Genomic DNA, 13,193 nt, shown 5'->3' on the forward strand with positions numbered 1-13,193 from the left:
CTTCAACGAAGATAAATCACTGCTGCTAGCAAGAACTACTTTTTATCAGTACCATGAGAGAAAAAAAAGTACAAAATACATTTATGTAGAAAAATCACTCAACATTTTCATATTGAAGTCATTAAACAATAATATTCTACTTTTATAAGTCTAAATATGGCATTGCTCGTTTCATATTTGTATGGCTTTAAGGAGGCAATAGATCCAAAATGCAACAAACCAAAGAGATAATTAAAAGTCATTGCATCTCCTGTAAGGAGAGAATGGGTTTTGATTCCAATAAGTAAATTGGACATAAGTAAGGGTTCCTTTTCTATTCCTCTAACATACTCTCATATACTATGAATTGTCTATGACGACATATACAAGACGATCCTATAGTTCATAAAAAAACCTTATCCAAAAGTCCATGAACTTTAACTTTAGAATTAGTTATGTACTTTGCTAAAAATTAAGTGGGGTTTACTGGTAGCAACTCTCTTCCCCCTTGGCTTTCTACAAATCTTCCCCCAACTTATGAATCCCATTTTCTCAATGGCAATTTCAGTATCAATATTTACTTCCTTCAAGTTCAACAGCAAGTCTGTGATGTTATTAGAGACAGAAGCACAAGACCTTTTCTTCCCCTTAGCCAATGCATTTTTGCATGCACTTCTTAGGCAACCTGTTGCTGAATGAGTTCTTCTGGCAGCTTCCAAGAGACCTCCGATTGTTTGAAGATCTTCGGTTACCTCGTACCGCGACAGAGAAGCAAGGCTCGGGAGAATTTCACTTTGAAAGTCGCTCCCACGCCGCTTCCTGTTTGTTCGGCAATTTCTTGGTTGAATTGGTGAACTAGATTCAACTTCTTGCTCATTTTGGCCACAACTCTTATAGCAGCCATAATCTAGGTCCTTTGTGTCGGTCAAATTTAAGGACATGAACTCAAAGTAATCAAAGTCAGCAGGCAGAAAGTCCTCAAGATCCTTAATGGTACAACTGAAATCCTCCTTAACCTCACACTCTGAATGATCCACTATTGTAGAAACAATTTCAGAAAACCAGTAGAGAGAACTACTTACAGAAGATTCAGATGATGGACAAGTTGTCATTTGGAGGCCATTATAGGCCACAGTTTCTGATATGGAAACCAAAGCCTCAGCTGCAATTTTGGTTTGCTTTTCTCGTGCTTCCAGATCCTCCTGCTCCTGCCCTTCCATTTGCAAGGGCATCTCAAGCTGGTTTTCATCAGATTCTCCTCTGGGTGGAGAACATTCCTTGTTTTCTGGACTTGCAGGTGCTTGTAAATCAATATCAATTGGCATATTCTCATCCTCGTTCATGCCTGAATTTAGGTCAAAAATACCTTCCAAATGCTTGTGTTTCTTCTCATTCTTCGTGAAACGTTCACTAGCAGGTGCCTGTTCCCCCATATCAGGATCACTATCACAAGCTGAATTTATATTGGATATCTTCTTAATTTCTTCAATCCAATGATTCTTGGACAGGCTCTGGAAGACTTTGGATGTCTGAGGCTTTCCATTAAGGTCAAATGCCAGAGTCTTTTCTGTACACGAGTCACTTTTCTCAACCTTATTGAACATCAAATCAGAATGTATACAACCAGATTTATAAGGATTCAAAAGGAAGGAGTCAACTTGGGTTGAGAGTTGACTTTCTTCATTGGGCTTTCCTTTAGCTACAGGCTTTGCTTTCAGCCAAGACAATCGTGAATCCTGACATTTATCTTCTTCACCTGTAATCTGATCACTTTGAAATGCTGCAGCTGTTTTATCCGAACAACCAGCAGGCATAATATTCAGGTTTATGCTCTTGTGAGTCCCCACATATACCAAATCCTTAACATACTTCCTAAGCTCATGGTCAGCTGATGATGAACCAAAGTTGTCAATGCTGTTTAGATCACCAGTACTAATTGATGGTAGATCCAATATGTTGGACCTGCTGCAAAAACTTTGGTTAAGAAGATAGTGTTGAAGATCTAAATTAGGGTCAGATGTGGTACTTTTCCATAACACTGATGGTGAAATACCAGAATTTTTCATATCAGAATCAGAAACAAGCTTATGAGGAGCACATGTGCATGAAGCAAAGCTTGGTCGAAGCCAGCCACCACTAGTAGGATCATGAGTTCCTGCAGGGCTCTCGGTTCTAGATCTTGGGACAATTTGATGTATTGAATGAAAACATGGACAATACTTAACTTGTTTCAGCTTCTTACTTACAGAATCAATTGAAACAGATTGGCTTTCCATATCATTAAATTTAGCAAGAAAACCCAAGTCACTGCCATTGTGCCCTGGAAAATGAAGAGTTCCCTATATTAGAAAAGGTATGCTAGTACAAGACATGTATTATAATAACTACAATGCAACTTTGGAGACAAGCTCTCACCAGCACAAGTGCCCGAGGGCAGCCATCCATGTTTCTGCCCGTGATTTGATAGTGGGAGATCTGGGTAAGCTTCATGATCCTGTTTTCTTTTCAAATTCAGGATGACATCATTGGGAAAATTATGAGAGCCTGGTGTCATTCTCCCGGGCATATCATGAAATGTATGGTTTCTGTGAGGGATTGAGGCCCCAAAATCATCAGACTTCACACCTGTCTCTTTTTGAAGCTTACATGGTAAATTTAAGTCGGCAAAACCATTATTAGAATTGATTCTATATGGTTTCTCAACAGTATAAGTTGACAGTGGGGGCTGTTTGATAACCCTTTCATTCTCACAAGATTCACCTTCACTGTCAATGTACTCATCAGCTGGAAGTTGAAGATCCAGTATTTTCTTACCAACTTTTCTGTAAGTCAACCCTGACAGTTTAGGATCTAAAGATTCTTTGATCGCAGTTGGAGCAGGAAGAGGAGTAGGAGATAATTCCCTGCTCTTTTCTTGCATAGAAGCCAATGGTAACTGGATGCGTTCAGGATTTAAAACAGATGATTGACTAGTCAACCAAGGCATGTTTTGTGAGTAATACAAAGAGGAACTTGAAGATGATATCTCCATCCTTAAACTGTGTTTATGGAACTCAATCCTTTTAATTTCATCCATTAACTCCCTTTGTTTCTGGTAAATGCGGTGAAGCTCTTGAATCTGAACAACAATGCATAGTTCAAAGTCATTAAAAAATACAGTTAAAATCTTTATGAATATTCAAGAAAATAGGAGAACAATAATTGTGCCACAAACAACAAACTTCCACAAGCACTTTTTTATTTTGGATGAATTTGACAAAAGTTTCAGAATCAACTTTGTTTTTCTAAATAAGATTCCTATTTTGCTCCTCACTTTTAAATCAATAAATAAACAGATATGATTAACATTTCTTCTTATAGAACCTACTTCTGACCCTAACAGATACATGAAAAACTCCTCACTGCCATTTCAAAACGCATCATTGAATAGAATTACACAACTACATGATTTCAGGAACCAGCAGTTGATAAATGTTTAATCTCGTGTCCGATGATGACTGAAATAGGAAAGTTCAAGAAAATTATTACTTTGTGTAGACAATGGATTATACTTTCACATGAAGATGTTTTCTTTACACCATTAATTACATTCCTAATAAAACATAAAAAGAAATTCTTCTTGGCAGCCATCTGCAGAAATGAGTCAGACAATAAACACAAATGAAACCATCAAGCTAACATACTTGGTCCCTAAATATCGCTTCATGCTTGAGTATTGTTTGTTTCAGAAGTTCCTTGTTGTGTCCTGAAATATGACAAGGTGATGACAATGGCAAGGAACCAAGTCGGTAACAGTCATTCTCACGTTCACTGTTACCATTAGATGAGGTCCATGGGCTGCCTTCAGTGCCAAAGACAAAATCCCTCGGGCAATGATATCCTGGGAAATAGACATTGCATTGTCTGTTTGCACTCGTGCCCAATAATGCCATAGATGATAATGCACAGGTTTCAATTAAACAAGATATAATAAAGTATCCTCATTTCTAAGGGAATGAAAACCTGCAATTAAAAAAAATTGATTATTTGATAAATAATTATTTAAAAGAATTATTTGATAAATAATTTTAAAACAACAAAATACAATTTAAGCCCAAAAAGATGGGACACCTGCTTTACTTTGGCTTTCATAGGTTTTTATTTACTGAGAATACAAGATTGTAGGTTAACAAGTAAAGTGATTGCTCCAAGTATGCACCCAAATATAGAATAACTAGATTCAATTGGACTGTTTTGTAAACTGATCATATGACCTACAAGGGAATTTCACTCTACAGCTAGATTAACTGAAAAAAATTCAAACATGGAATAATTCTAGATCATGACATTTCCATATGACCTCATAGCAATAAAGTACTCCAAAGAAATGTGAGTCCATCTGCACAACAAGAAAATAAAAAGCAAGAAAAAGAACTGCAACATGCCAACTTCAATCATCCATGTTCTACACTATTTTGCAATTTAATATCGAAAGTTCAGCACTCATAAGGAACCTACATTGGACATATTTAATCTAGCATAGTATGTATTTTGCATAAATCTACAGATGACAGATTACTGGACGTAATCAATGATAAAAGTCAACCTCATCAATCAGTATATATTCTCAGACAATAATTTGCCCCCAAACAATCCTCTCCATCACCCCAAAAATGAAAATATATAGGCTACACGACAAACAGGTGACGAGAAGACAAGAGTCTATAACCGCCTTCACAAAGAGAAACGATCAACACATGTAATGCTATGCAGGAGGGCAGAAATTAAATTCCATTCATCATTGCCTTCAAAAGGAAACATTTAAATTTTTTAAGAAAAAATTGATTTCAGTTAAACTAAAAATTGGAGCATTTTCTATATGGATAACGGAAACGAATACCAAACTATCTTGCAGAAGCATTGCAAATTGAAGTTGATAAACACAAACCCCAGAAGCAAATAACCAAAATTATGATAACAAGTGGCTTTCTCAAAAAGGGGATTTCTACTTTTTAGCTATGATATATATCAAAAGTTTTCATTTCAATAAAATTAAAAGACAATCTACAAAAGGGTGTAAATACTTCCTAACCAGAAATTAAGAAACATCAAAACTAACACTCACAAGTATCATTAAACCAGGAAAGAAGAGCAGTGTACAATGAACCTATCAATGATAAGCACAGGGCACAGCATAAACTGAAGGAAAAGCAGAAAAGCACCAAGGTTGATCAAAAGATTTTTCTGAATAAGATAGAGTTTGGGCCAAATGTTATGGAATCAAGTCAATCAGAAAATTCTGTGAGACAAATCTCACAAGCAAATCATCTTTTGCAATCAGAATCAGATGCTCAAGACAAGGGTATCAAATCCATCTATCAGATAATCAAGCCAAGGAAACAAAATAAACTAGTATTTATTCTCAAAACTGACAGAAGGTCCATCAAAATCATTTGATGAACCAAAAAAGTAACAGGAAGAATACTCAAGAGTATCTCATTCATAAAAACACAAAGACGTAGAAGAAAGTGTACACAAATAAAGCCAATTACATCAATCACTGAAATACGCAGCTCATTATGAAAAGAATCAGAAAAACCAGTCAAAATCAACCACCCCACTTGGAAGAAGAGGAAGAAGCCAGTAAAAAGTAGTACAGAGAGGAAAAATTAAAACAAAAAATAATTGAATTACGAAAATGTTGTGGAGAAACATAACATCATTGAACAGAAACAAAAAAATGAAGTTACTCACTCACTCACTCACCGGATGAGTCATTGTTTGCAGAAGAAGAAGGAGAAGAAAGGCATTGATGAATGAAAGTTGAAGAGAAGAGAGAGAGAGAGAGAGAGAGAGACCCAGAAGAGCTCGGGAATCAAAAAGTGATATTTTGCTTTGTGAGATGCCTTAGAAAAGCAGAAAAGAATGGGGATTTGGATCCGCAGTGCTGGGCCATTCTCTCAATGAAGATTTTGCTTTCTCAGAGAGAGAGAGAAACAAAGAGGAAAGACCCCCAAAATGAAAACCCACAAAACAACAACATGAAATTTACATTACATCAAAATGGATATTAAAGTTGTTACCATAACTTGTCTCCCTTTCTCTCTATTTCTCTCTCTTCTCCGTCTGTTTCTCATTCATGTTTTTGGGTTTTACAAGTTGTTTAGTTTAATACTAGGTCCTGTGATATGAGTATGAAATTTTTTATATAGTTAATTAATGATAAATTATTAATCAAATGTTGTTTCATATGAGTGATTTTTTTTAGAGTCTTCTCCTTCAAAAAAAACAATCTTATTTCAAGCATGATCGAATATTTCTTCGTGCAGAAATTCAAACCTTCATTAATTGAGAGATTAATTATTTTTGCTAGATTCAATCTTCTTTGGTGGGACTTTCCTTTAGGAAGATTGTGGGATGATATTTCTTAGCTATCTAGTCACATATTTTTAAGTTAACTGGTATAAAATTATATAAAATTAATTTTGTATGCTATTATAATGAAATGTCAATTAGTATAAAGTTGTGTGAAATTAGTTATCTTTATTGTTTTATTACAATTATTAAAACGATAATTAAAATTGTATAAAACTAATTGTGTGTTGTTATTATCATAACAATTAAAGTTATCATCATTTAATATAAAAATTAATTTCAATTTTATGTGTAAAAATAGTAATTATAATAATAATTAATGTTAATTAGTATAAAATTGTGTGAAATTAGTTGTATTGATTGTTTTATTACAATTATTAAAACAATAACTACTGTGAAATTGTATAAAATTAGTTGTGGGTAAAATTGTATAAAACTTGTGTGTTGTTATTATGATAACAATTAAAGTTGTCATCATTTAATATAAAAATTAGTTTTAATTTTATGTGTAAGAATAGAAATTTTTAAATAACTATATAAGGAAAAAAAATCAGGTTCCTTTATAAGGTTTCTGGATCTGTTCCTATGTTGGATATTTTCTAAAATCAATTTAAACTCTAATGCTGATTAAAAAAATAGACTCCAAAATCAAAGTAAAAAATTTAAAAAGTTGAAGTAATTATTTGTTATTTTGACATCAATTTGATTTTTAAATTGATTTTAGTATCATTGAAAATTAATCTAAACATACAATTAATATTAAGGAAGATTAATTAATGAGACTAATTGATCTAGATACCATCTTATTATACCAAAAACAAAATTATGAGAAATTATACAACTTTAAAGATAATTATTATAAAAGTTAATAATTTATTACATTTGTTTATTATTAATCAATAATATAAAATAATTTTATATTGTTATTGTATGTATTATTTATTCGAGTTTTTAAATAAAAATGAGGAAATGTAAAAAAAAATGAATGACTAAAATTAAATTTAATCATATTTAAAGGAAATAAAAACATGTTTTGTCATAATAAAAATATGCATGTCTTAATACACATTATTTATTTTTGAAAATTAACAATTTTGTTTTTATCAATTTTAATTTATATTTTATAAATACTATTATTTGTTCATAAACACTGTAATCAATAACCATTATGTATGTTCATAGAACCTTTATAAATAATTATTTGCCTTAAATTTTGTGATATAATTGTTTCTTTAAAACAAGTTAAGTTCAATTTAAATATACAATACAATTGAGTGCATCATACGTACTCTTTACAATCTCTTTGACTTCTATCGAACATGTTTTCATTCAAAACATAAGTAATAGAATAAGCTGTGGCGTTATTTTAACTTTTTTTGTAAACCCCTGGTTATTGCAGCAAGGAATCAGAAACGATCTTTCTAAAACTACCTTGGTCTTTCCAATTCAATTTTTTAATTGGGTTTGGATTGTTACATTCTCTTTGGTATCTTGTTATTTTTATTAGTTCCCAAGTGCAGGAGTCAGCAGTGGGGTCCCCTATCCTAATTTTGAAGTAACAAGCATGCAAACTATGTGAGCTTTTAACTAGGTAATATAAAATATAAATGGACCTATAGTTCTACAATTATTACAACCATATTGTTTGTCCCTCACGGCATCAAATCAACTAAACTATTGGGAAGCAGTCTAATTTAATGGTGGAAGATGACCCATCATAATCAAACCCTCAATTAGTTTATTCAAGCTATAATATCACTATTAGGGAGTTAATTCAGTCCTATCATTCCTCAGATATGGTAGTTGGATTTTATATTAAGTCGCTTGAGTTTGAAACACAATAATTTTTATCGTACGAAAATCTAACTAATTTGAAACTTTTAGGATTTATATTCAACGATTTCAAATTTTTAATTCGCGTATGGGGCACTTAGAGAACTATAAATGAGTTATTTATTAATTATTATTTAAGTTTACTTTTGTTCTTATCAGATTTGACAGAACCTTCTCTCATCTTTTTGGTGATCCTTGGTGAGCTCCTTCACAAACAAGAGTGAAGATATCTGTAAAGACATTCTGACACTCAAATAAAAAACGTAGAGATGAACAAATAAATAAGTATATGGGTTATGAATGAGAATAAATATTTGACCTTTGATCATCTTCCTTCTATAGAGGGAAAATTGGATATTCAAATCTTTGTTTCCCTTAACGATAAAGATAAAGATATGATCTTTATCTTATCATTCCATGAATGATAATGATAGCGTGTATCTCCTAGATTTAGAGATTATATGTTACCTTTTAAGTGATAGATATAGTTTTTATTTTATTTTTTCTTATTAAAAACCTTGTTAGACTCTTCTTAAGTTATGGACTTAGTCGAATGTCGAATACGATACCATTCCGATTCGGAGTCATGAACTACCGAGACTAAGTAAAGACTTATCGAGTTCGAGTAGGACATAAGCCCATCAAACTCTTAAGGAAGTTGTAAGAGCTTTAAATCTTTTGCCGTGAATAGACGTGGTGTCGAGCCTTAGTAATGAGACATTTGAAACATCGTTCTATCAAGCATTGTAGCCATTTCAGACACATTTAATATTTTTGCGCGTTTTCAAAAATGTTGGACAAGTGGCCTTAATAACTTAAGAGGGGGGGTGAATTAAGTTTTAAAAAATTCTCCCACTAACAAGTTTTAATCCCCTTTTTAAAAGATATATGACAGATTCATAATGCAGAAGAAGAAGTAGCAATCAATTTAATAATGTTCTTTTAAATGCGCAGGACAAAGTAAACTGCAATAAAATAACCGAGATAAGGGAAGAGAGAATTGTAAACTCGATTTGGTTCGGCCACTTCTCGTGCCTACGTCCAGTCCTTAAGTAAACTCACTTGAGATTTTCCACTATCCTTGTAAATCTTTTACAATCTTTGAACACACCTTGGGATCCCTCACCCTTGTGTTCAAGTTTCTCACACGCCAAGAGACAAACAGCCTCTTGATTACAACTCAGTTTATGAGATGTACAAAATGATTTCTCTCCTTTAGAGCAAATGATACAATTTGAGGATCCTAGAAGAATTCTCAATAATTTTGCAACTATTTGGCCAAAGTTGTTTAGAGAGATTTTGACAATTAAGTTCTCTGAAAATTCTCTCGTTTTTCGAAGTAAGGACTCATATATATAGACCCATTGTGCCTGTTCGAAACAATTAAAAGAGATGTGTCTTTTCAAAAAGTTTTTCTGAAACTTTTTCACTGGTAATCGATTACACAGTTATATTTTTGAAGAGTTATGACTTTTTAAAAGTTTTTCTGAAATCTCTTCGCTGGTAATCGATTACAGGAGTCTCTACCCTCTATTATGTAATAGTTGGTGTTTCTTTTGATCTTTCTTGCTATCATTGGAATTTTTGGGAGCGAGCCTTTCTCCAAGAAGTCCCAAATCTCAATCATCCACTCTTAGTCGGTAGAAGTTACACTAGCCATTATATCTAGGCTTGATTTTGAGATGGTTTCTTGAATGACCGTCCTATGTTGTTCCTTCCTCTTTGTGCTAGTTAGCTTTGATAGTAAGTCATCTTGTTCATTGTTTTCTCAGGCAATATGTTTAATCTTAAATTTAACAAAGGCATCCTTGAGTCGAGTAGCCATGTGGTAGTATCGTGTCATTTGTAGATCTTTAGTCGAGTATTCTCCATTTAACTAGCTAGTGATGAGTTGGGAGTCGCTCCAACATTTTAAGTATTTGACCCTTACTTCCTTAGCCAATCTTAGTTCGGCTACTAAAGTTTCATACTTGCCCTGGTTGTTTGTTGTTTCAAATTCAAACCTGAGAGATTGCTCCAGGATGACTTCATCTAGGCTTTCTAGAATGACTTCAGTCCTACTCCTCTTTTCATTAGACGAACCATCTACATTCAACCTCCACCACTCAGATTTCGACTCTATTTTGGTTGATAGTTTAGCTACGAAGTTGGCTAAGCATTATGCCTTCATGGGACCCCTTGGCTCATACTTGATTCCGAACTCTAACAACTTAATCGACCAGACTGTCATTCGTCCTACGAGTTTTGGTTTCTTTATGACTATTTGGATGGGGTGGTCAATTCGAACCACGATCTGATAGCTTTGAAAGTACGGTCTTAGACTTCTAGTGGTTGTGACTAAGACCAAGGCTAAATTCTTGATCATTCGATGTCTTATTTATGCATTTTTTTAGGATTTGGCTAGTGTAATAAATAGGGTTTTTACTCATCCTTTATTCTACCACAATCACCAAACTTATAACATGTATAGATACTACTAGGTATAATAAGATTAGATCTTTACCTGGTTGGGGTTTACTCAAGATGGGTGGCGAAGCACGGAATTCTTTGATTTTCTAGAAGTGGGCTTCACATTCCTCATTCCATTCTATTCCCTAATGTTTTTTTAACAGCTTGAATAAAGATTTAGCCATGTTTGCCAATCTCAGCAGAAATCTGGATAATGCTACTAGTTAGCCAATGAGTCTCTACACCTTTTTCAATGTGTTCAGACTCCTCATTGCTATGATGGTTGCACACTTATCTGGGTTAGATTCAATTCCCCTGTGAGTCAGCATAAATCCTAAGAATTTTCTGCCATGTACTTTGAATTTACATTTTTTTGAATTTAACCTCATGTTGTATTTTCTAATCTCGGTTAAGACTTTTGTTAAGTCTTCTGCATGGGAAATGGTGTTTCTACTTTTGACCACCATGTCATCCACATAAACCTCCAAGTTCTTCCCCAACTAATTGGACAATATCTTGTCCATTAGCTTTTGGTAAGTGGCTCTGTCATTCTTGAGTTCGAATGGCATAACTAACAGTAGTTTGTCGTGTCGATCATGAATGCGGTTTTCTCCTCGTCTTGCTTGAACATGAGGGTTATATTTGTAATATGCATCCAAGAAACTTAAGATGGGGAATCCAAATGCTTCATCAACCAAGCGATCAATGCTTTGGAGTGGGTACGAATCTTTGGGGCACTCCTTGTTTAAATCCTTGTAGTTAGTGCACATTCTCTACTTTCCATTGGATTTCTTTACCATTACTATGTTGGACAACCATGTGCTATATTGTACTTCTCTAATGAACCCTGCACTTAGCAGTTTTCTTGCTTTCTCTCACACGACTTTTCCTCTTTCGGGGCTGAGTTTCCTTTTCCTCTATGTGACAAGTCTAGCTTTCGCGCAAATTGCTAGCTTGTAGTAGTGGAATTCAGGGTCAATTCCAGGCATGTTTGGCACGGACCAAGTAAATAGGTCTGCATTTGCTTCTGGTACTCAGGTAATATCTTTTTCTACCTTCATGGTCATCTAACACCCGAGTTTGGTGCATTGGGATGTTTCTCTGCCAAATTGAAAATATTTTACCTCTTATGTTGGCTTTGCTCTTCCTTATGCTTCTCTTGGGTCTAGTTTGGTATCCCTCGGATTATTGAGGGAGGTGCATGCCACACCAACTGTGCCTTGGGCTTGATTCCCTTCTTTTTTTTTTTCGACTCTAAGGCTTGCAGCGTAACACTCTCATGTTGTTATCTGGTTTGCTCAGACAACAATGATCCTTCCATTCTCACTTGAAAACTTCATCGTGAGGTGAGGAGTTGAGATGATAGCTCCTAGTTCATCGAGTGCATTGTACGATGTGCATACATTGGCTATGAGGTACTTGATCATGATGGATTTTGATAATTTCTTATCCCTGAAAGTGGTCAGCAAGTGGACGTATCCTATAGTCTCCATTGTTTCTCCCGCGAAACTAATAAGTTGTTTCGGGAATGTCTCTATTTGGCTTTCTGGTATGCCTAATTGTTGGAATGTTGACTAGTAGAGGACATTTGTCGAGCTCCCATTGTCAAGTAAGAATTTACATAGTAGGAAGTTGGTTACTTCTATTTTGACAACCATGGGGTCGTTATGGCATCGATCAATATCTCTAAAGTCCTCATCCGTAAAAGTGATGGGTGGCATGCTTCTAGTGGGCTTCTTTTCTACTTCTATTGAGTTGATCATTTTAAGGTTGCACACATCCAGCTTTTGTGCTGCATTTGAACTTTTCCTACTATTGTGTTAATCACTTCTCGCAGTTGAGTTTTAGATGTGTTCCCTTTGCATGCTTCAAAGGCTTGTTTCGTTCTTGGCTTCTTTCCTTCTCATGTTCATGGTTACAAGAATGGTCTTTGTCTTTGACAAACTTATGAAGATGTCCTTTTTGGATGAGCCTTTTTATCTTATCCTTCAATGTATTACATTCTTCAGTGTCGTGCATCACCACTTGGTGATAGTGACAGTATTTAGATTTGTCCACTCCCGGGGGAGGTCGATTTTTAGCTGGCAAGTGGGTCAACTTTACGCTGTAGGCTTCTTCCAACACTCGGCTTCGGCTCTCCATTAATGGAGTGTGATTATTGTATCTAGACCAAGGCAATGGTCTATCACTTCTAGATCTTCCTTGATTTCATCCATTCTCAATTTTTTCTTTCCTTTTCGATTGCTTTTTTTTAGGATTCTCCACGCATTTGCTCCCTAAACATGGTCATCTCTTCCATATGTATGAATCTAGCAGCCCTCCCTTTAATTTCTCTAGTGTTGCGGGTGATTTTTTTTTACAAAGGTTGCCCAAGAAAGGTCTTGACTTTAAGCCCATGATCATTAATGTCAGGGCTACATCTGGGCTGAGGCCCCTAATTTGAATTGAGATTAAGGAGAATCTCTCCATAAAAATATGAAGAGATTTGCTTTCTTCCTATCCAATATTGGCTAGAGCTACTGCAATAAGGTGGCATGGTCTACTCATTTTTTAGGGTCCCCATGATAGGCATTCTAAGT

The 13,193-nt window shown here is 34.7% G+C and overlaps 1 protein-coding gene across 1 annotated transcript; it reads right to left on the bottom strand.

Annotated features, from left to right (window-relative positions):
* Positions 1 to 210: 210 nt before the first annotated feature.
* Positions 211 to 6,078, bottom strand: LOC114409689. Its single transcript, XM_028373229.1, has 4 exons — positions 5,725 to 6,078; positions 3,663 to 3,981; positions 2,395 to 3,097; positions 211 to 2,299 (listed from the first exon to the last, which is right to left on the bottom strand). Exons 2-4 carry the CDS (start codon positions 3,909 to 3,911, stop codon positions 429 to 431), a joined length of 2,823 nt encoding a protein of 940 aa, XP_028229030.1. The 5' UTR covers positions 3,912 to 3,981; positions 5,725 to 6,078; the 3' UTR covers positions 211 to 428.
* Between the last annotated feature and the right edge of the window lie 7,115 nt (positions 6,079 to 13,193).

The sequence above is a fragment of the Glycine soja genome, chromosome 4, assembly GCF_004193775.1.
Source record: "Glycine soja cultivar W05 chromosome 4, ASM419377v2, whole genome shotgun sequence".
In the NCBI taxonomy this organism is placed as follows: Eukaryota; Viridiplantae; Streptophyta; class Magnoliopsida; order Fabales; family Fabaceae; genus Glycine; species Glycine soja.